Source organism: Rhyacophila brunnea, unplaced genomic scaffold (assembly GCF_057557595.1).
Source record: "Rhyacophila brunnea isolate RB1 unplaced genomic scaffold, BYU_Rbru_1.0 scaffold_15, whole genome shotgun sequence".
NCBI classification, from domain to species: domain Eukaryota; kingdom Metazoa; phylum Arthropoda; class Insecta; order Trichoptera; family Rhyacophilidae; genus Rhyacophila; species Rhyacophila brunnea.
This window is the reverse complement of record NW_028232806.1, coordinates 27297689-27322741: the sequence shown is the minus strand read 5'-3', so window position 1 is coordinate 27322741 and position 25053 is coordinate 27297689. Positions and strand designations below refer to the sequence as shown.

The following is a 25053-nucleotide window of genomic DNA, read 5'->3' as shown; positions in this document are numbered from 1 at the left end:
CTGAAGTCAGAGTTGTCGTTTTTTATCCATACATTGGCTTAAAAATAATCATAACGAAATTAGATGTCTTCGCAGCTTTTTAAACATAATTTTTTACTGTCAGAGACATATGTAGTGACAAACTGCTAACCAAAAAGTGGTCTTAACCAATTACACTAAAAATCGAGCGGGCCAACAACTACGTGTATCTCGAACAAAAATATCAATTTAATGTATGTATGACAAAATTGCTCGCAGAACCAAACCGGCATATTGCACATTTGGGCACTTGATTAATATCTTTAAAAGTGTCTTCTGATTGTGCCTAATGAATAGTGTTCAACCAATGTGTACAAATAGTGCTCATATATGCACGAAAAACGTGAACCCTTAAAGCAAGACAAAATAAATGACCAAAAGACAGAAACCAATGGATATTGAGACTGACAGAAGTAAGCGATGATGTGTTAGAGTTTTATAGCTCAATGAGAAAATAATAGTAAAAGGAGCTGGGTGAGGCCCTCATCTAGAGTAGATCGACCTCAGTAGATAATTTAAAATATATGTAGGTTCAATAGTTATTGAAATGTGGGTCAAAGGCATGTAAATGAGATGCTGGATTAAACAGGCAAGAAATGCGTTCATCAAATGGAACAGAACACATTATTATTATTGTGCAGTTTTTATATTTTAAATCTACAAGTAAGATAATGTTATGTATTTTCTATTTTCTATATATTTTAAAAATTATGCAAGTTATTTGAGCAAATAATGTGCTTAAACCCGTCGGAATCTTAGTCACCGCGAGAAGGTAAAACTCTTATTTTGTGTGCAAAATCATTGGAAATGACAAATTATTTGTGCTTTCTAATTCAGTTGAAGTTAGAGGCAAAAGAAATCTAGGATGAATGTGTATTTTTTGGCCGAAAAATCTGCTTTTGTAGGCCATCCACTTTTCACGTCAATTTAAAAAGCCGCAATGCAAATAATTAAAAGGATCCAATTGTCACAGTCGGTGGCCGCGCGGCTTAAGCGTTGGACTATCACGCCGTGAGTCTCAGGCTCGAATCCTGGGTCTGGCAAGTACACAATATATTGTTTTTCAATTTGTGTGAGTCAGGGTATGGACCTAATAGGTTGAGCAAGTGGCTGACATCCATTTCTCGTAAAAAACAAAATCTGTTAATACAAACCTCTACTCTGTGGAAGCCCATATGATCCTATTAGGATTGGACATGGTCGAAAGAAAGAAGAATTGTTTGTCACAATAATACAATATATTTGAAAAGGTGAATAAATAATCCATGACGATCGTCTTGGAATAAGAAGAAATGACCAACAATAATATAGAATATAGAAGAATCGGGGTGGAGATGGAGAAACAATAAGGACATGTACGCTTTGTACAGGAGGCCGCATGATGTACAGTTCATAAAATTGGCTAGACAGTCTACACAGTCACACATGACAAATTAACTGACATTCGCGAAAACGGAATGACCTTGTTAATCTTTGACAAGATGAAGGAATAGTGTATACTTTGGATTTAAAGCCTCTGAGAGTCCTAAACTGGACAAACTTTGATGGAGGCAGATGCTGGAGGGGGCGAATACCCACACGAGGCTGTAGCGACAAGATTAAAAAGAAATGTAGTGTTTAGAAAATTCTTACCTTTAACGTGTGATAATGTACAGATGGAGTAGCACAATGACTGGTGTTGCATCCAGTCGTCATCTCTATGTTTCTCGCTACAATATCCAACCAAGTGACAAAATCTGCAAACGACCCTGTCTTCCTTCAGCTGTATTTTACAAATGTGGCAAGCGTTCGCAATAAACACTGTTCTAAAGCTGTACTTATATACAAACTCTTCTTCTTCGTCCATTTCAATTATATTATTATTGATATCTACACACTGCTGCTTGTGCTTAATAGATTTGTCAATATTACTTTTATCTGGACTACTGCTAATGACAGTTTTCTGTTCTGTCAATATATTTTCAGCCCTTTTCTGCATCTTTGGGCTTTGTCCAGATTTTTGATCCAAAACGACTGGCATATGCTGCGGACTGACATCTTTCATTTTTGTTTTGGCTGTATCAGCTGCCTGTTCGGGGTCTTTATTTTTCTCTTTTTTGTAGTCGTACTTATTCGATTTGGCAGGAATGTTTGATGGACCAAGCAAGTTTTTTGGATGATCTTTAAACGGCGACCTCTTCCCTGTTTTAGGATCATTTCTATTAGGGTCCTTACCATCGTCTTTACTTGATCCATCTGCATCTAAATCTGTGGCCTTAAGCAACTGAAAATCCTGATTGATAATATTAACTTTTTCTGAATCAGTCTCTTGGGGCTGTTGAGTTCCACTTGCAGCATCTGTGATATCTGTCTGGGTATTAGAGTGAGTTTTTCCCTTACCCTTAGAATTTTTGTCTTGTCCTGATTTTTGCTCTGTCTTTGATTTGCCATCGTTGGCTTGCTTGTCTTTTTGACTGTTTGCAGTTTTTTCTGTAGTTTGTTGTGTCTGGGCACTAGCAGTTCCTTCTGACGAAGCAGACTGTGTCTGTACATTCTGTGATTCTGAATCTTTGTTTCCTCCTTGTTTGTTTTTCTTATCTTTCTGTCGTTTGGCTGGTTTTGGTGAGTCAGTTGGCTTACTAGAGTCAACATTTGCTGGTGATACAGGTGGGTTGACTTCAGTTTTGATTTCGGCGGCTGGGTCGCATTTAGTTTTTTCTTCAGCAGCCTTCTTAGGGACATCTTCGGCTTTTTGCTCAGTGACTGCAGCAGGAACTATTTCAGAAGCTCCCTTATTTTGCACTAGTGCTTCATTACTACCTTTCTGTTTTTGTTCGGCCTGATCTGGTTTCTTTTTGTCTTGCTTTTTATTCTTATTTTTTTGTTTATACTCTTCTCCCTTTTCACAAACTACTGATATTACTTCTTCTACTTTTTTTACATTCTCAACTATCGGTGCAATAATTTCTTGTTTTTTAATCTCACACGTTGATGTGGGCAACGATGGTTTAATTGAACACACATCAGGCTTTTTGTCGACAACATCAATAGGCTTTTTGATATCTAATTGTTCATGAATGACATCTTTTATTTGAGAAATGGTATCTTGAGCTTTAAAGGACATTTCAGAAATCAGATCTTTTGGAGTTGAAACTTTTGGGCTTGTTACACATTCTGGTAAGTTCTCTTTCACAGTTTCTGACTTAGTTACAGGTAAACTACATACTGGGGGTTGTATTTCAGGATTTAATTCTTTTGCAATAAATTCTGGAGGAATATCAGATAATAATGCTGATATAAGTTCATCAGATATAGTACTTTTCATCACAGGTGGGTCATATTGCTTATTGTCTACTTTTGGTGACTGCGGTGGTGTGTTCGGTGAACTAACTTTCTCTGTGATTGGACAAGCTTTAATATCTGCTTGAGGCACCTTCTCAGCTGATGAAGTTGCAATACCCGAAAAACTTGGCATAATATCTGATAGTTTAGGCATTTCCTTTTTATCGGACACTGGTGGAAGCTTACAAGCATCTGCTTGGACATTCATAAGCGGGCAGGCCGGTTCTTGTTTTCCTTTTTTCTGATCTTGTTTATCACCTTTCTTGTTCTTTTCTTTACCTTTTGGTACTTCGGGAGATTTCGGAGGTGCTTCGGTGGGCGATTCAGGAACTGGATGAATAGGAACAAATGGCAGTGGTATTGGCTTAGGTATGTCTTCAGGATGCAATATTTTAGATAATAGGTTTATATCTTCAGGAGGTTTTATAATTTGACATATTGTCGTCACATCTTTTGGCTTATCCCCTTTATCTTCTACAGTAACTGGTTTTTCTGTTATTGTTTGAGGCACCAAATTGTCAGACTTTTTTTTTTCGTCGTTAACTTTTTTTTCTAATGCTCGCTTTTTCTCTTCCTCGGCTTGTAATTGCTGACCAAAAAGTTCATCCGATTCACAAACAATAAGTTTTTTTAGTGTTTCTTCTATCGATGATGCCAACGACGGTAGTATATCATCTAAACTGTCACTTTCTTCAACTGGCTGCTTTTTGCATTCTTCGGTTTTAGGTGGCGCTTCTGGAGCTATTGACTCCTTCATTTCATCAACTTTGATAACTTCAGCCTTAGGTGTGGGCGTATTTGACTGTTTTGGTGTTGATTCTTTTTCATTTTGCTTTTTTTTGTTTTTATCTTTTTTGCCCTTTTGTTCGTTGACATTTACAGGCAAATTACTTTCAGGTTTAGGGACTTCTGCAGTAGGAACTTTTTCAACAATTTTTGTGGCTGGTGTTTCTTGAATCTTTGCAGACTCAACCGGAGCTTTAGATGTTGGCTCAGGAGCTACAGATGGTAATGTATCGATTTTAGCTGGAGAACTTTCCTCTTTGACTTCTTTTCCCTTTTTGTTCTTAGATTTGGATTTCTTACCGGATTTTGCTTCTACAAAACCCGTTGAATCGTTTTCGTCCGTAGTTAAACTATCATCTTTAATAATTTCAATTTCTTTCTTTTCTTCAACTTGAATTGTAGTCTTAGCAGATTGTGTATCTTTTTTTACTTCTTCAACTTTCTCATTCTTCTTATTTCCACCTTTTTGCGTTTGCGCAACATTTTCTTTCACTTGCTGTTGATTACCTTTATTTTTATTTTCAGAAACCACCTCTTGTTTATCCGGCTGCTTTGCCTTGGTTTTATCATCTTCCGTCTTACCCCCACCACCTTTCTTATTTTCACCTTTTTTATTATCACCCTTTTTACCCTGATCAGTTCCTTTACCCTTTCCTGTGCCTTCCTTTTTATCTTCAGCCACTTTTTCTACGTTCGGCTTAATAATTGGTTGCTCCACTACTTTTGGTTTTTCCTCAACTTTTTTCACATCACTGACTGGGAATTCCTGCTTAACTTCTGCACTGCCACCTTCAGAAATATTTCCAGCATCTCCTGTAGAATCAGTATGCTTCTTCTTTCTATTTCGGTGCCTTTTAGGCTTAACAGGAGCAGCACTTGGAACAGCTTCACCTGCAGCAGGTGCACTTTCACTTTTAACAGGTGCTGCGGGTTTTGCAACCGGCACAGGCTCAGGGGCGGGCTTCACGTCAACAGGTGGTGGTGGATCCGGCTTTGGATTAGGCACCCTTTGCTCAGTTTCCGGTACTAGGGTTGGTTCATCATTTGATGTCGCATTTTGCGGAGGGTTTCTTGGACCCTTAGGCTTGTGGTGTTTCGATTTCTTGCTCATCGTCACTTGATTTAAAAATCGCTGTTTATCACTTTAATACGCACTGTATTCTCTACACGACTGTACCCGAAGAGTATCTTCGGACGACTGAATTGGCTGAATGTTTTTGGCAGTGGTATTTGTGATGAGTAGATAAAACTGGCCTGCGCGAGCGTTGATGGTTGCGTATTGGAAGCGATCCAAGAATGACCGCCATATGGGTTACGTTTTCATATAATTGTTATGATGGCTTTGAAAAATATTTTTAACATTGGTACATTTATAATGAAATTCGTAATGCAACATAATATTATTTCATGAATATTATAGTAAAAATATAATATCATAAGATACTGGTTTAAACAGCTGAAAAAATAATCAACAAGGGTATTATGTAATTAATTATATTGATTTATCTTCCATGGATTTCATATTTTATTGTATTGGACAGAAAAAACATTTTATTGTTGCTTTTATGTCAGTTTTCATATAAAAATGCAATCTCCAATCGTTTGTTATTAATGTTATTATGTTATAAAATATTATACAATAATTTAATGATTAACAATAACACTTTTTCAACGAGTAGCTTCGTCTTATCTATACAAAGTATGACGACAAAACAAAATCGAAAAGGTTACTGACATTCCTTGTGTGGCCATTTTTGTTTGGTTACATTATCATAACTACATTTCCATTTTATAGCCTTTTATTTATTAAGAATTGTAAGAGGTTGCCTTATAGTGTTTTAATGATTCGTATTGTGGCAAAAGAAAAATTGCTAATTATAATATAACATCGAATCACAAAATTGCGATAAGGATATAATTTTTTTTTTCATTATTTAGTATGAAATTTATTTATTTATAAACGGCGCATGTATCAATAAAAGAAAATATATAAAACACAAGAGTAAAACACAGAATAATAATAAAAAATATAACAGGCAGGTAAAATATAATAACAATAACAAATGACAATTTATCATTAAATTCGAAATTTAAAAAAAGTACAATAAAATCAACATATCATAATATTGCAAAAATTAGTAACAAGTCAACATAAGATACTAATATATCCTAGTTAAAAACAAGCCGACAAACTTAACATAACATTTTTGATTATGATTAAAACTGTACGTTCAATCTTCGATTGTTCCGGACTAAAGAGCATGATCCCGTTTTGTGCCTCCACTAGACAGACAAAAAATTGTGACTCCTTTGATGTTATTTTTTTTTATAAATCGAACTTCTATATTTGTTCTTGAATGCCAAGGATTCTTTCTCTTTCGTATAACTATTCTATTGACATGTTCAACACCTCCATTCAGGCACTCGCGTACTGCAATGAATGATTTTTTATTGTGTTGTGTACCCACTGAAGTGGTTTTTCATAATAGATAATAAGATTTTATTTTCATGTACATTTTCTTTTTTATTTCGAACTTAATAACGAATTGTTATGGGCATCAATAGATAAATTCTAAAATATGGTCTCCTAAGCAAACTCGGTGTACTTCTTTGAACTTCTATAGATTTATAATTATATTTTCACTGCTTTTGTATGTTTATATTATGTTCTCTCTTTATATTTTCATTTTTATCGTTTTTATTACTTTTTTCATTATAATAATGTTTTATGTCATGTTGTGAACGTTTTAAACTTATAATTTGTAATGTCGACAATATTGTCCACAATTGAAATTGAAAAATAAATTGAAATTTAAAATTGAACAATTATTCGAGTTGAAATATCCATAACGTATCGATCTAAGTATTCACTGAAATGAGTCATTGAATTTATCCACTGTGCTACGTGGCATTATATTCTTTCAAACGGTCAGTTAAGCAGAGCTGTTTGTCGTACGTATTCTATTATTGTACTAGTCGCGAAACCGAGCGATCAACTAAACACTTTGTCTGGTGATATGTACTTACTGCTACAGTACCTACACTCAATGTAATAGTTGTTATGAAGATTGCATAGGTAATATTATAATATAATATTATCAATATTGACATTGTCACCATAGATATAGGTTATAAACATAAACAGATGTAGTGTTTATATGCAGAAATGCTACGAACTTAGATTATTGAAAAATATAGATGGAGCTATTGCATGTGTTTGTCCTTCGAAACATGACGAACTTTTTCATGCACTTGCGTCGCCCCCTTCACGCTTCCTCCGCGACCCTTTCCTGGGTTATTCGAAAATATGTGTGACAGTGTGCGTGTCGTAGTGTTGCCAGATATCGAATATTTATTCAAATGTTATAATTTTACAAGCGATGTTTTTGTAAATTATATTATGGCAACACTGACATGTTGGCTATGCACTTGGTAAAACATTACTCACTAAAATCGACTCATGCGGAGGGCTGGCTACGAAATAGTTAATCATGAAATTTGAGTTAGTCCGAGAGTCATAACCGCTGAGAACGTCGGAACACGTTATCGTGGTAGGGCATCCACGTACTTACCAATTATAGGTAAATCGTTTTATAGTGGCACCATGGGTACGGCAAATGCGGTTTGCAGTTGTAGTGGTATTGGTTGCTAGCATTGAAACAGGCATTGTCGCAAGCAATTCAATCCACGCGCGAATCGCTTATGGTGCCACTGTAGAATGATTTACCTATACCCACTGTGAGGGTGGGGATGGAGATACAATATTATTACAAGAACCCGCACAACGTAGTCTATTAAATTGCGCAGCCTTAGGTAGCTGGGCCAAGTATATAGAATGAATGAGTTGGATTTAAAGAACTCATCAAACACTTGAGGGAAGCAGATTTGGGCAGACCTGGATGAATGCGGATGCTAAAGAAGGCCAAAACCTACATAAGAACGTAGCGCCAAGAACATGAAGAATATCGTTTTGGAGTCGCTCTCAAATGTTGTAATACAAAAACTTGACATGATTCATCTTAGTATAGTCAGTATAGTCCAAACTCTTTCGTTAGTATCCACATTATTTGAATGTAATTTAATCAGGTAGGTATTTGTTTCATATGGAATGAAAAAATGAATAATAAAATCCAAAAATAAACCGAGGCTTGCTGTTTATTTAATGAATCTAATTTACAGTGTAAAATTTTGTTTAATTTTTCGTGAAGGAAAATAATTTATACAAAGTGAAATTTCACGCGCGCGAAAAATCGCTAAACCACAGCTGACAAACGGAAAACGAAACGATTTATGGCGTTAATATTAGGTCCGTTAGCTAAATTTTAAATCAATAATATAATATTATGTAATAATATCCATACAAGGAAAAGGTCATGAGCTAGTCTTTGAGAAAGTATATTATATTTTTAAATTTGACGAGATCTATATTTTGTTATATACGTCAAGTATAGTAAGTATCTATGCCAAAAAGGTGCACTAGCTATTGGGATATTGCAGAATTCATAATAAAATAATTCTACAAGCAAACCATACATCCAAATATTATAACAAATACCACTTGTATAAAAAAGAATACCATTAGTGACTAATTAAAACGAAATAAGACTTATCGTTAGAACAGAGAGGTTTGACATAATAGTATTTTATGGTGTATACGATCATTATGACGTGTAGTTATTACGATATGACGAGAAACTATAGGACATCATAGTGATTCAGATTAATATCTTTTTTTAGTTTGCGAAATGATTAGTTTTACCTTACACATTAACTGTCCCATTTTTTTTATTATTTTGATTTTCCGGTAGTATCTAAAATATTACTGAGGATATTATGGGAGCACACACTGTGGCCTGGTCGGTAGAGTAGCCTTCTCTGAAGGCATATGTTAAAACACACATGATGATTGTTCTATGTCTGATTTAATGTAATGATCCAATGGGTTTAGCTAATGACCAAAAACATTCCTCATATTAAAAAATATCAACATTACCTTCACCCTGTAGAGGCCTATATGCTCCGCTTAGAAACGACATGGTAACTAATTTACATTTTTATTTATCATACAATTTTCGGTATGACTTATCAGTACCTACTTCTTCATTCGTATTCTTTTTATTAAACGAATAATTCACAAGATTTAAGAATGTAACATTCTTTTGTTGAATATACATAATTTGAAAACAATTCTGAGAAATGTATAACCATTAAAAAATCACGTAGGATCGTATCCTGCTAGGAATCATACTTTTTTCAAAAACGATTTTGTATAATGGTTATATATTTCTCAGAAGTGTTTTCAAATTCTGTAAGTTAAATACCTATTAAGTTAAAAAAAAAAAAAAGTTTAATTACTGACATATCCAATCACAGTTGAATACGTTTTCTTGTTACGAAACCTGTGCCAGCTCAATAAATCTCCCAGCAAACGGTCCGGGATATTTTGGCTGGCAGACGTCTCTTTCTAGCAAATACATTTTCCAATTCAGTCATATGGGTCTGTCTCTTTTACGCTCACAGTCTACGGTACGATGCAGTTCTATATTTTGCACACTGCATCTCAAAGTATGTAGGATGGTCGAAAAAATCACTAATAATAATAATTATCATTACACACAGACTAATCGTAGAAAATTTACTTATTTTCTTGTACCTAGTGTAAATGTATAAATTGGATATTTGCGTAATTTTCACTTCTACTCTTGTTAGATGTGGTTATTCATCTTCAAAATCAAGCATTGCTGCTATGATACACGTCTGTATGCAATGCTTCTATTTGCCGTAAATAAATTTCAATAGTGTCGCTTAGGCTAATTTATTAATTAGCTAGAGTATATACTTCATAACTTTACACTCCGACTCTAGGATGAAAATCATGTACTTACTTAATATTCTAAAAATATTTTTTTTACATATATTATCTACCTATTTATTTATTACCTACTACATAATATATTAATACAACTAAATATCATTAAATTTGATCTAATTTTATGCGAGGTAATTAGGTAAATACTCGTATCAGTATAGTAGAAAGTGCAAAAAAGTGCAAAGTTACAAAACGTATACTCTACCAGCGGGTCTATTCTATACAAAAGGCGACTATCGACCGCTAACGTGCTAACGTGATAATGTGTTAGTATTTTTTACATACATTTTATATTGAAATATTATAATTGTAATTGTATTGTAATCAGTTAATCAGTCGGAACTGTCTCTCTCTCGCTCTCTCTCTATCGCTCATGCTCTAAATTTTAGCACATGCAGGGGGCATGCCGTTAAAATATATCATTTATTGCAACAATTAATACCGGCTAATTATAATTGTTACAATACGTGTTAATAATTTGATACAAACATACCCTAGTTAGCGGTTTTAGCGGACGAAAGCAGGCTTATGTATAGAATAGACCCGCAGGGATTGTAGTCTCGGATTCAGTGTTTTTAAATCCCGGAATTAATACTATAAGTACCAATTACTATCCAATACAATATTTTAATACTAAAATAAAAATGTCTACTTATTAAATTGAGTGACCAATAATTATAATTTTTATAAAATTTACATATTAGATCAAATAAACCGGTCTAAAATATATGACGAATAGTAACTGTAGATACTAGATAATATTATTATGATGTTTCATAATTTTTTCAATCGCTTCCATACGATCTCTACGAAGATAAGTGATTTTTCTGGGATTTTCAATAATTATTTTATTTTAGTTATATTGTTTTAATATTTTTTTTATACGCAGAGACCCTAAGCGATGACAAGTTTTGAGGCCCCCTTTCGAATTTATCGCCGTGCGATTGGGTATTAAAAAATAGCAAATAATGTTATGTTGCAAAGATTTAAAAAAAAAATCGATTTTCAGTGTTCGGATTGTGAAAAATTAACATTCTTTTGAGATGTCTGTACATCTGCTTCATGAAAAATCACCTCTGAAATCATGCAGGTTATCGTCACAAGATATTGGTTCTGCCCCAAGATATTAAAATCAAACGAACCAGATTTTGGTGTCCTGGAAGGGCGCTAAATATTACTCATATAACACATATGATATAGTTACTTAATTAGTGCACGACCTGGAAAGGTTTAAGAAGGCTGGCGAGCGATCAGTGTTCTTTGAGGGACTGTAGGTCTGAACATGGATTAAGAAGATAATAGAATTATGAAACAATACAGCCAACATTGTAAATTGCTCCTAAAACCCCTACTTATACACGAATATGTAATTTTAAAACATATTCGATGGTATCCAATTGAGACTTTCGAAATTAAATTTCAGTTACTTTATTAAATGAAGTTTTAGAATTTTCCTCGTTGTGTAAGTTTTAGAACGCAGAGTTGCATGGTTGCATATTACCAAGGATTCGTCCCTAAAGGCGTCATCTCTCTCTTTTCAGCCCTCCCAAATTCAACTAACGGCGTCTCTCTCATACGCAGCTCCAGGAAAATGCTGCCAAATTATACATCCTGCTTTTCCTCATTGCAAATTCTATTTGACCGTCTCTTTCGTTGCATTTTTGAGATTTTAATAATGCTCATGGGAACGAATTACAAATGACGATGGAAAAACAATTTAATCCTTAAAATATTTCAGTTAAAAATTTGATGAGGTTCACTAATAGAATATTACCATTTAAAAACAATAATTAATTATTTTAATAAATAATGATAGCTTTTATAACACTTATATTTTGATTTGATTGTAATGGACGTGATATTTTATAAGAAACATAACCTTTAATTTTAAAATTACGTTAAATACATACCGACATAAATCCCCGGGTGGTTGAATTTGGAACTACAATTTTATAACTTGTATTAGTTGTAAAATACCACATCCTACTTGTAAAAACAGTGTTAATAAATATGACATATTTTATTGAAATGCCAGTTTATAAACATTTTCTTCTGTCATCTAGCTAATTTTAATACAGTTAGTTAGCAGTTGGCAACACTGAATTGATGACATTAATATTATTATTATTACCTAACATTTTTTTAATCCATACAAATCATAGCAAGTTTAAGTTTCAAGTTTCGTTAGCAAATAAAGCTCATAGCAAGATTGTGAAATAATTTGCTTCTTAGAATCTTCAATGCAAAATAATTATTAGTCTTTTTTCTGTTTAGTTAGTTTCTGTAGTTTTCTGTCATTCGACATCTTTGATAATAATATTGTTGCAAGTAACAAAGGAAATAAAAAAATATAACAGAATGAATTTTAATTGCTAGATAAATTATTTAATTCAATTTTACAGAAGAGAATTATCACATTTATTGTAAATCTTGCCCTTTTTATAGCGAAAAATAAAGCTTAAAAATTAAACAGGTTGGTGTGTGGTTTTGTGTACACTCTTCACCCCCGTTATAAAATGAGATTGAAAAATAACCCTCGTCCAATGTTATTTGCAATCAAATAATATCAGAAAACGAAAATTCGAACATTTCAATTGAGGCAACCCCAGAAATTTGTCTGTGTTTCGACGTACTATCTATCCTTGTCTAACAGTATACACTCTCACGCTATATTTTTCTCTTTCTACGGCTTTCATCCCTCACATTATTTATCTCTTCTTCACAATAGAATTTTCCAATAGCGTTATCTCGATCGCACAATGTTTTTTTGTATCGCATTATCCCACTATACATAAATAGTAGTGTGGTCCTCTTTGGTTGTACTATTAATAGTATAGCTTTGTCTCTTTTCGTCGCGGCGTAGAGGTCATCGACCCGTCAATTTGTACAGACCGCACACTGGCTTCTAAATTCAAATTCAAACGAACTGTAAAATTGTTTTATAGTCGATTTTATAACATTTTGTTGAACATTGCTGATATTTATAACATATTTTGTACGGGTTTATTATACTGAGCATATTACTACCATAAAATGATTTAAAAATTAGTGTTTTACGTAGAAAAAACAAAATAATGTTGTGTTTTCGCTATGATATGATATGCACCTATGTCTTAAGTCCAGTGAACTTTTCTGTTCGTAGGCCGAGCCGAATCCATGAATTCGGCAAATAGTTATAAGATACGATGATTTATCGTAACATAAGCGCCTGTACACATGCACGGATTTACTGGTACCAATAGTGTGTAAATTCAACTAACTTGATAATAACTTACTGTTCACACAAGTTTAAGCGAGACGGGTTGCTATGATTTTATGGTGCTATTTGACTGGTTGTGAAAAATTGTAAACGTCAAAAATACCGTAGTTCGTTTTTTTCCGACAGGTTTGCTACTATCGTTCTACTGCGCATGCGAATACGTTATGCAAGTTCCAACTATCGTGTGAAAATTCAGACCAATTCAGATGCTACTGAACTTTTTTGATCCATGCATGCAATCTTGCAACTTGCACGATACAACGTGTGCACGCGTGTATTTTATTTTTATAGCATACATATATTATAATGCGTACTGTCAGCAGTAAATCCATGCACGTCTGAACGGGTATAAGGCTTGTATGGTGATTTAAAAACATACTTAATAAATTTATAAATGTTCGGTCGTGCGTCACAATGTCCATTCGGATAACATTTTTATAAAATATATTTAAACAAAAAATATAATAAATTATGACACCCTTCAGTCATTTCTATATTGTAGGAAAGAATGAATCACACTCTATTTGTCCAACAATACAAAATGTATAACACATTTCGAATACTTAACCCAGTGTTTTGCATGTCATTTTACTTTTATGAATTATATAAAATGCTACAGGGTGACCTCAACGTGTACTTATATAATTAATTAGGTATTTTATTATTATGGTGTCAAGAGAGTCGTTGTATTTGTTAAAATATTTAATTACGTTTTGTAAACTAAACTAACCAAAATTTAAAAAAAAAATCAAATATTTATAAAGTATAACATTTTATAAATGCGGGGCCCTTGTGCAGTATAACCATCTTTATAATAAACCTATTCAGAACTATTATTTAAAACATATTAAAATTAGCTCAATGGTATCATGGGAAATGCAGTATAAAACAATGAGTTATTGTTGTACAAATAAAAGCGGTCAGTAGGTAGTTATTTTGCTCTAATGCAATTTTATCTGTTTGTACTAAATGAGCTAAGAGTTTAAATTATGAATAATTTGCCGATAAAAAATATCATCTAGTAGTATAACAAAAAAATTCGGTAATGAATTATTAAAATAATAGATAATCAATACCCCCCTCAACTGTTTTAGTTGAAAAAAATAATATTCTCGGGGTCTTGCGCACATACTTCAATCGGGCCTCGTATTAGCTAAGATCGGTCCTGCTTGGCAAGTTCTAATAAAGACTAACATAATATCGTTTATAACACCCAAGATTAAAACAGACACAAAAACACACATTAAAAAAAGTCTTTGAATATTGATTTGTTTTATTTTCTGATGAGTCTAAAAATTTGCTGTCTCTAAATTCATTTGACTTGGATTCGTATTTCGCAGTTCTAAAATTACCAAATAATAGTATTCTTTTCAAAATATTTTTCATTATAAAAACTCTGTTAAGAAACGTATATTTATTTATATTTTTTGCGCGTACGTGTGTAAATATATAAATAAATAAAGTATTTTTCATATAAGTACATAATTTGAAAACATCTCACGCATGTAACCACTTGAAAAAATCCGGACGAGAAATGAACCTGTAACCACTAGAATCGCGCTAGAGTGCTTTTCCAATTAAGCTTCGGGCATCTTACATAATTACAACGATTTTAACCAGTAGTTGTTACATGACATGGATATCAAATTTCGTTACAATGCTGGATATTGTTTTTTGTACATTAAATTAAAGCAGGTATCAATTAATTCCTTAATAATTACTAACCGACAATTTTCTAAAAATTGATCTTTTCTAGGGGGTAGGTAGCGGAATGCAATTGATGCCTTTAAGATGTGGTGTTGGCGTCGAATGCTTCGTATTTCTTGGACGGAGCACAGGACGAACCAGTCAATCATCCAGAGACTGCAGATAAAAGAGCGGCTCTCGACAATATGTCTGAGACGAATTCTGCAGTTTTTTGGACATATTGTCAGGCGCGGACCGTGCAACCTGGAGAGACTGGTGGTTTTTGGATGGCCTCCAGGGAAGGCGAAGCAGAGGAAAAGCGTCTGAGCGCTGGAGCGACCAAGTGAAAGAGTTGACTGGGGGGGACCATTCATTCTGCCCTAAGAGAAGCAGAAGATCGAGAAGGATGGAAAGTCATTAGGAATAATTAGAAATTCATCAAAATTAAAATGTGGCCACGATCATCAGCCATAAGTGTACGACCAAGAAGAAGAGGGTATATGTATGAGATGTTTTCAAAGTATGTATGTTCAATGTGTAAATAGAATGTTATATTCTAATATCTTGTCTTATTTGTTGAATAAAACTGGATATCATCTTTTAAGCGGAGTCATCGTGATGTATTAGCTTGCAACGATAACTGTACAAGTTTTGTAATATGATAGTTTAGATAGGTACACACTTTTATAATCATCCTATCCTATAGTTACGTCACGAACATATTTGAGTAGCAACCCCACATGGCAGGAGGTACGAAACAAAGGCACGCGTTTTTATCTACAACCCCAGATTGTGACGTGATAAGTCGCCCTCTCTTTATGACTCGATGACTACTTTTTAAGTCCACTACTCGTATGGCAGGGGTTGCAAAATCGTATAGGTATGTAATTCGCTAAAACGCGTTATCGCAACTTATTTTTTTTAATATTTTCCAGTTTGTGATTGTAGCTTTTTATGATCGTTAATGTATAGTATTCTATTATAATTTTTTACCCGCATTGACGTAAATTTTCCGGAAAGAAACAGTGCGAGACCGGTAGGGTGTTTAGTGGCATTACTGATTTTACATTGTTGAATATTGAGCGTTTGTTCTGTAAAATCCAAATCGATATTATTAAGAAAACACCAATTTAAGACAAATGCGCATCTATTTTAAATTGAAGTATAATTTAATACTTTTGACATCGGTTTTAACTGTCTGTACCCTTTTAAATTTTATGAAGAATCATTATTTGCATCCTTTGCGAGAGCAAAGACAATCGCCACTGTGCGAGACAAAACATATTATAAAATGTATCCGAGCACCATGAAATACGAGAAGGTAAACGAACCTGGAAAAATTACGACGATAATGATATTACAGGATACGTTGTTATTAAAGTGGGAGAAATATAGAGCAGAAAAATAAGTCAGATATAAAACAGCTGGTCCGAAAGCTTACCCTTGACTTGCAACCCCTGTAATAAAACGCAGTCATTTTGGGGTCGTAGCACTCACGGAAGGGTGAAAAGCGCAACGCACCCCGAATATTGATTTCGCAGATACAACACTTTCGTTTTAAGCAATGTCTGCGCAATGTGCATCCACCATGCATTCACTGTTAGTTTGGCCCCCTTTTACTCTTTTTATTTATTACTCAGCTGAAAATGTCAGATGTTGGTATTTTAAAAGGTTGATATTTTATGGTAGGATTTTCAAGTCAGCTGACGGAATGGTATTTGTTAATTTATGATTGAAATACATATTTTTAATACTAATATTATACCGCGTATTTATTTTATGTAATTATTATGTAACTATTTTATGTAATTATACAATTTTGATATTAATTATTATTACTAACTACATTTCTTTACAATATAGCAGGTTCGTACAACGTATTATTCTTAAATGTCACAGATTAGGTAAGTTTCAGAATTTGATACAATATAATCATTAATCATACATCATCGTGGTAGGTTCTAGATAATAATATATATTGACAGAATTCTACAATTATAAATATATATATATCGACGCTGATATGTACTTAATTAGATATAGGTATCATATCTACTTTGCATGAGTGCAGAGAAATCCAAACTACTGAGTATGTCGTTGAAACCTGAATCCTATATGTATCATTGAATCTTTTCACCTTTAATCAAGGTGATGAAGACAGAGATTGTGGCTTTAGCGGTGCCGCTCTAGTGTAAGAAGTATTTCTTGACAATGTTATTTTGTGTGGATTTTTCTGATCTGAGAATGTTCCTGCCATATGAGTAATAAATAATAATGTAATTAATGTAAGATTATTGTAAGATTAATTTTATTATTTTAAATGTTTATTTTAATTTATTATAATCTATTATAACTTATTACCTACTGCATTGTTTTTCTAACAATATTTTACAGGTCACAAAAAGAAAACTTTCACGCTACATGAATGGAATATCCAATTAGAGTGAATTATTAATAAGGCTTGTAAATAATCTCAAACAAAGAGTTATACACATAATTAAAAAAATAAACAAACAGCAATATTAAATCGATGTCGTTTTGAGAGAGCTTTGAATTAAGCTATATTGAAGAAAATTCAAATTAATATAATATAAAATTGCAATACTTTAGGCGAATTATAAAAAAATTATAAATAGAAAGTACTGCAACTGATCATTCAAGGGAGTAGAGGTTCTGATGGAAGAAGGACTTCCTAGCTAGAAAGCTTCTTAGGATGGTTCAGTTTCCGCACAACACCACTGTTTAGAGCAGCTGCATCAAGGGACAGAGTTGTCAATATTAAAAAGAAATGGAACTATTTATATGTTGAAGAAAATTATAAATAATTATACAAATTTGGAAATCTATTACGTATTTCAACTAACGGATAATCTCAGTTTCATAAAAAGCTCGCTCGATAAAAAATATATTGATGCACAGTTTCGTCCAATTTTAAATGTGTACTTTTACCATATTATTTTATAAATCTACGTAGGTACATATTTGAAACTAATGCCAAAACACGATTATACACACGCCACGTATGTAAATTCCCCCCTTTTTATCGTAATTACCTAATTTTAATATTATTCTACAGCTGGAAATGTCAGATGGTATTGTTTTTGAAACACGACCAGATTGTAATAATAATTAGTTTGACCTATCAGCTGTTCGCTGTAAAGCTTTAATATTTTTTTATAATTCATATCTACATAATCGCATGAATTAAAAATAATGCGAGTTTAATTTAAATACAAAATAGTACTTACTTTATTATTTTTTTAGATTAATTGTATTGTAAAAGTTTTTTACAATTTAAATAAAATGGGTACAGATGAATAAGATTATATAAAAAAACTAAAATAATATTATACTTATAGAGTTATTCAAGCTCTATTCTATACACAAGGCGGTTATCGGCTGCTATCGCCGATAGTTTATCATATTTATGTATTGAGGCGGTTAATTGTTAATTAATTGTCACAATCAACCACTTCAATACATAAATATGATAATATTTATTAATTTAGCCGTCGATAGCCGCCTTGTGTGTAGAATAGACACACTGATACGAACTTTATTTTTTAAATAAAATGAACATAATATTATCGTTAAATTTTTGCAAATAAGTTTATATTAATCGATAATTTGGTCTTTGCTTACACATGGAACACAGTATCATCCAAATGACCTCTGTAGACCATCTTGCAACATTATTGTTTCAATTAACCAACATAGACATTACTTGTAGGGTAGTTATTTGTAAAGTTGGTGTAAATAAGGAAACTTTTTAAATTTCAAGTTGTTTAGAATTTATAAACATTTTACTAAAATTTAAAAACATCAAAAAACATATTATAATCTGATTTACCACATAAAGTCAAACGTACAAACAGCTGCCTTGAGAATTGATGTTTTTAGACTTATCAATATATTCACGCCATGTAAATGATCACATTTTGCTATTTTGCTCCACTTAGGAGAATAAATGCCAAATTATTTTTTTTCGTAAATGTATTCAGTGATGCAAAAAATAAAACCACTAAGCTATTCTCAAATAAGAATTAGGTCAGTAATAATAGTGCCACCCTTTAAGGCTTCTCGTTTTAAGGGTTGTAACTGAAACTTGAAACAACCCGTGGGTAGGTAAGTAAGTGGTTGATGAATGAAAAGAAAAAAATGTCGCCCTCATTTTAAATGTACAAAAGCTTAATGAAAAGATCATCCCTCTTGTAGTGCGTCCAAGAGGGCTCTTTCACCCCCCCTTCGGTGGGACTTTTTGAGATAACCCCGGTCTAGTGGTGAATGGAACGGTGATTTTTCTGATACAATAGGTTGTATCAACTTTTATGTTGAAAAATCCGCGTGTGTCATTAATTTTTTACTGCTTGGCTATAATGTAAACTGAGAATTTAAACGACAACTTCTGAAAAATATTTCTTTGAAACAAAAAGTATTTTAGGTATCTCAGGTAGCTAAGAAATATAATATAGCATTATGATGCCACGTTGTAAATCTCCAAAATCAAAATTTCATGATTATAATAATATATTAACTGGATGTATGCCATGCCACACGCGCGTTTATGCGCTCTATAATTCCGTGCGCGCAAGGCCGGCCATAGAAAATGAGCGTGTATACATACTGTACTTTACTCAGTAGGTATATTAGCCCGGGTCGATTATTTTAAATAATTTAATATACTTATTGTATACATACTTCCATTTCATGAAAATTTAATATATTTGCAAAAAAAAATATTATTTTTTCGTAGACATCGCTGCTCGCTGGGTACCGCCATGCACCGCAGTGCATGGATATAAAAAATGAATACCTACCTCTTTTGTCAACAGGTGCATTATGCAGTGACGTCCCGTGGGGGTAGGCAGATTGAGGGTCGCTTGGGGGCGGCAAATCGAGAAGAATCGTTAGGCATACTTATGCAAAAATAGCTACTTACCTTAAACTTAGTAATAACGAAAATATCTTTCCATTAAAAAAATCGGGCTCAATGGTTAGAAACAAAATGTATTAATTAACATGATAGATTTAACAAGACTAACTTTTTTGTTGGGTTCGCGATGTCTAGTTTACTTCCGTTGTCCTTGGACGTCGCGTCTTTGATGACCAGCAATGGCACGTGCTGATTTGCGAATTATAGGTAGGTACATACTTACCTGAAGTTATCAGGTGTATTTTTAAATGCATCTGAAACCGTGGATTCACAATATTGTCTATTGAAGCAGAGATGGCATTTAAATACAATTTGATTTAATGGTAATTATATTTTGTTAGTAATGTATCATCCATACACCACATTTCTTAGATATTGGAGTCATGAAAGGATGATAAAAGATACTGTATAAAAAATGGGGTAGCATTTTGGCCCTGCCTAGGGGCGGCATTTTGTCTAGGAACGCCACTGGCATTATGCATTTAATTTAATTGTTTTCTGAATTAATAAATATTCGGTAAACTTTCCGTTGGAGTTTGCAATTGACTCATAATATTGGAGAAATCGCAACATGCTGGGCTCTGAATTTGCCATGAGATAATACGTATTTTATAGTTATATTAAATTGTTCGTAAATAAACTATCACTGGACCGTATCCCAGCTGATTTAATCATGATATTTCATATTAATTGTTATAATGAATACATATACACTATACAGCAATGGCGAAGGGTGACTTTTAGAAATAGGTAGGCTGTGGAGATCTTTTAAAAAGAGCACACTTGTCAGGCATACTTTCGAGAATAGGTACACACTAATAAATGACAACGACACACTAATTCAATGAAACTTCAAAAACTCATTGACGACATAAAAATGAGCGATGTGTTTAAATTACGTATTTTTCAAAACATTTATACCCATCAAAAATTATTAGATAAATTATTTTTATTTTTAAAAACAATCTATACTTACTTATTTATTAATATTAGATTAAACGCCGTTAAAATTATTTTTTTAATTACTTATCTAATTATTAATGATTTTGGACAAAGTGCGCAGTCGTGACAACAATATTATGCGCGAATGTTTTAGGCTCTGCGATAGGAGCTTACCTTATTTCATACAAATCAACAGACTTGCTGAGGTTACGAGACGTAAAGCCCATACGAAAATAATTCAGAATTATTTCACACATAATCGGAAATTTATTTACGTCAAGATAGATGGCGCGCTGTGGTATATTTTTTAATACCTTTGCAGATTGTTTTGTAAACTCTGTAATACTGTAATACATTCCTATATATTACGACATCTCATCTCTCGTTGGCAAAATAAATTATTTAAAAGTGATTAAGTATATAAATATGTCAATATGCAATTTAAAAATATTACTATAGGTAGGCTTTAAAATAATCGCCTAGTATGGAGTCTTCGCCACTGCTATACAGTGATAACTTTTGACAGATACTTTCGTTCGATAGATATTAGTAACCGATACTAGGCATCATTACCCTTTCTTTCGATAAGATTTTCCAATCCACAGTGCACTATGTAAGTATGTAAAATTTATAATATACATTTATTCTAGATGCTATTTTCGTAATATCTTAGACTAGGCCTTGGCAAACTTTTTGGATGAAGGGCCACATTAGTACTAATATAAAATTAACGGCGAGCTGCAAGTAAAATATTATTTTTAGACATAGGTACCTACATTATTAATATTATTATCACGTAAAACGAATTTCAATATAAAAAAATAAATGATTCTATAATAGCCAACAATTTAATGAGAATAATGAAACTGCTTGTAAATGATCGTAAAGAATTTTTATTGATATTCATAATTGAAAGTGTTTATTCACATACTATGTAGGTTTATCAAAAAATAGTCAACATTTTTCGGGAAAAATCTTTAAATTGTTAGAATTTGTCCGAATTAAGAGTGTTGTAAAATTTTTAGATTTCTTCTCGATGTTGCAACTCATGTATATTCAAACTTTTTTCAGAAATACGACTAAAGCTCGTGAGCCCCATATAAATACTCGGCGGGCTGCAGTTTGCCCAGGCCTGTCTTGTACTAATGTTATAATATTTTCATTATTTTGATTAATGATTATATCCATTATAAAAGGAGATACAATTTTGTATTCAATATATTAATTCAAAAATAACTGATACTAATTCTTTTTCAATCCTTCGATAACCATTTTATATATTCACAAAAAGGTTAAAGGTGAATAATATTGTAACACAAAGAGACTTGTTATGTAACATGAAAGTTAACTGTTAAAAATATAAATGTACAAAATACTGTACCTAGCTACACATTGAATTCACATAATAATATGTTTCATTATAGGTTGACAAAATATAATAGTAGATAATAATTATTATGATTTGACCATTGTCCAAAATATTTGGTACCTACAATAATTATTAATTATGTTGTTGTTTAATTTAATAAGACGCATTTTTTTTGTACTACTAATTCCACTTTTAATCAATAAATTAGGACCGGTTTCGTCAGTCTCAGAGGGACATTTTCAACTGAATATTCAGTAGTCAACATTCAATATTCAGAGTATTCAGTTGAAAATGTCCCTCCGAGACGGACGAAACCGGTTCTTATTTATTGATTAATAGTGGAATAAGTACCTACTACAAAAAAAATGTTTTATTAAATTAAACAACAATTCAATGCAGTTCCACCATGAATTGACAGTTAGCAAAATAAAAGATATTAATTGATATTTTAAACAATGGCGGAATATTCAAATATAAAGGAGTTGAATTACTAAAAAGCTTATATGTAGTGGTTATAATAGCTTTCTGAGTATCTTGGACGTCTCATATTAATATCTGAGATAATCTAACTAAGTATATTAGGCCTTCAGAAAGCTTTATAATAAATTATTACAAGTGATTTAGAGGATGTTTTTTAATCATATTATGTTATGGTTTGACCAAATAATTCACAAAATTTAATAATGTAATACTTTCATTAAATATACCTACATAATTATTTAAAAAAAATCTTCGAGCGAAATGGATCGGTAGCTCTCGTCCGGAATGCGATAATTGTTGCATCAAACCAATTCAGTCCTATATTTTTCTAACAATAAATCAAAAGTGAAATTTGTAAATGTTCAACTGACAATATAACTTTACAGAAGGACCATGACCAGGGATCTCTGAAATAATGGGAACTGAAATACCCAACGGGTACGGCGATCCGTAATCGCGAAGAATCCGGGTTAAACTTACACACGTGTCAAGAATACGTTTTACGTCGAATACTGATAACTGCTCTCATTATGCATTTACGCTCATTTAATGTTGATGTATTACACACACTATTGCACGTGCATAATGCGTGCGTTTTACGTTTTCGTAGGATACTCACAAATTCAAAAACCCTGCTTCAACGTGCAGCGTATTGAATATAGCCTATCGGTATTCTATTTATTATCTGTTCTGTGACCATGACAAATAATATAATATTGGCTTACATTTAAAAATATTACACTAATGAGGCTCCATACGGCAGTCCAATACCTCTAATTACTTTAATATTTATTTCTTAAAACCTTTCATGAAGAAACTAGTCTAGTGAAGGTTTCAGATCGTTTTTTTTAGAATATTGTATGGTGGTCCTACCAACATAGTTATCTCAAAAAGTTGAGTGACATCAATATAATATTATGTCACCAATTCATAAGGAATAGGTGTCGCTACATTTCAAAATCAGCCAAGTCCACCTTTAGGTATTTTTGACTTTTTTATGAATTGCTGTAAAACTACTGCTTTCAAATTGTGAAACTACTGCTTTTTATCAAAATGTGGAATTTATTAATTTTAAATATTCTATACTCGAAATAATATAAACTTTCACCCTTGTGACTGTGTATTTGAGAAAACAAAAAGCTGTTTTTCTCCTATTTATCTATTATGGACTTGGCTGATTTTGAAATCTAGCGACACATATATCCGTGAAAATTTTAGTTTAAATTATTAACGAAAGAATGTTGTATGAAAACCCCGTGTTAAGAGTACCGGGCCGCCCCTAAATATTAATAGAATATATTGTCACCGCATTAGCACGTGTGTACCGAATTTCATGTCATGTCTCTCTGTGTACGGGAAGTAAGCGAAAAATGTTTTTTAATGATTTAATATTGTTATGTTATGTCACATATTAATAATATCTACGTCTAAAATGTCAATATTTATTTATTCTAATTAAATCCCACGTAACACGAGTTGCTCAATTGACGCGATACCCGGAAACATAAAAATAGTCGAGACCGTCTAGTTGGAGGCTTTACAGAACCGGCTGAGGGTCACATCCCCCGGGCTTCGCGCGCAGTAGCTCGATCGAGCGCTGAATGGGGTTTCCAGCGCCGGCGCAGTGGCGTCTACTACGCTCTTCCTGAGCCGCCGTACAATGCTGGTGCCTCCTACTCCGCCCGTCCTCGATCCGCCTGCTCTCCGCTTCGTAAACACATCCAAACGTCACAGCCGAGGCCTTCGACGAGTATAGGTATACGCCCGTCGACAGGAGCTAGTATCATAAGTAGGTATAACTCGGTTTCATTTCCTACTCTTCTACCTACATTTTACAAATTTCCTGAATTACATAATTTATTTCTAAATATATTTGGAAAACCAATTTCGAATTAAATATACCTACATGCAAGTAGAAACTTACCATATATTTTATGTATTTCTGATTATTTACGAGAAGGTAGTCGGAAATGTCGATTCCAAGAAGATCGTAGCAAGTTGGCATCTCATACGGCTCATTATGGCGAATTTTGCACTCGTATAAGATCAGATTCACGCAAGAACCAAAGACAACGGACCACGGAAAGCATCGCAGATTTGGCGATTGGGTCTTGTAAGTGCAGGCAAAAGATGAGGGACACTTTCACCCACCCTATTTAAACCCACTGATTCAAGTGATTCACCCAGTGATTCAAGAGAAGCCGTTACATACTGCGAAAGATACTGTTTTGTGTGGTTTTTGGGCTGATGGTGTTATCGGCATGGCCCCCACAGGGGGGGGGGGCTCCCTGGGCTCTAGCCTGGGGGCCCGAACTTAAGGGGGCCCTGGCATAGCGGATACAAATGAGATAAGTACACATCACAAAATTGCACTAATAGTAAAAAAAATC

General features: G+C 33.2%; 1 protein-coding gene across 1 annotated transcript in view; it reads right to left on the bottom strand.

Annotated features, from left to right (window-relative positions):
• LOC147075085 (uncharacterized) overlaps window positions 1–25053 on the bottom strand; it is a 53079-nt gene that overhangs the window by 19663 nt on the left and 8363 nt on the right. The window contains exon 2 of the mRNA XM_085943094.1: window positions 1651–5581. Within this exon, the coding sequence (XP_085799220.1) occupies window positions 1651–5236 (3586 nt within the window). The 5' untranslated portion in view covers window positions 5237–5581. The remainder of the gene's footprint in view (window positions 1–1650; window positions 5582–25053) is intronic.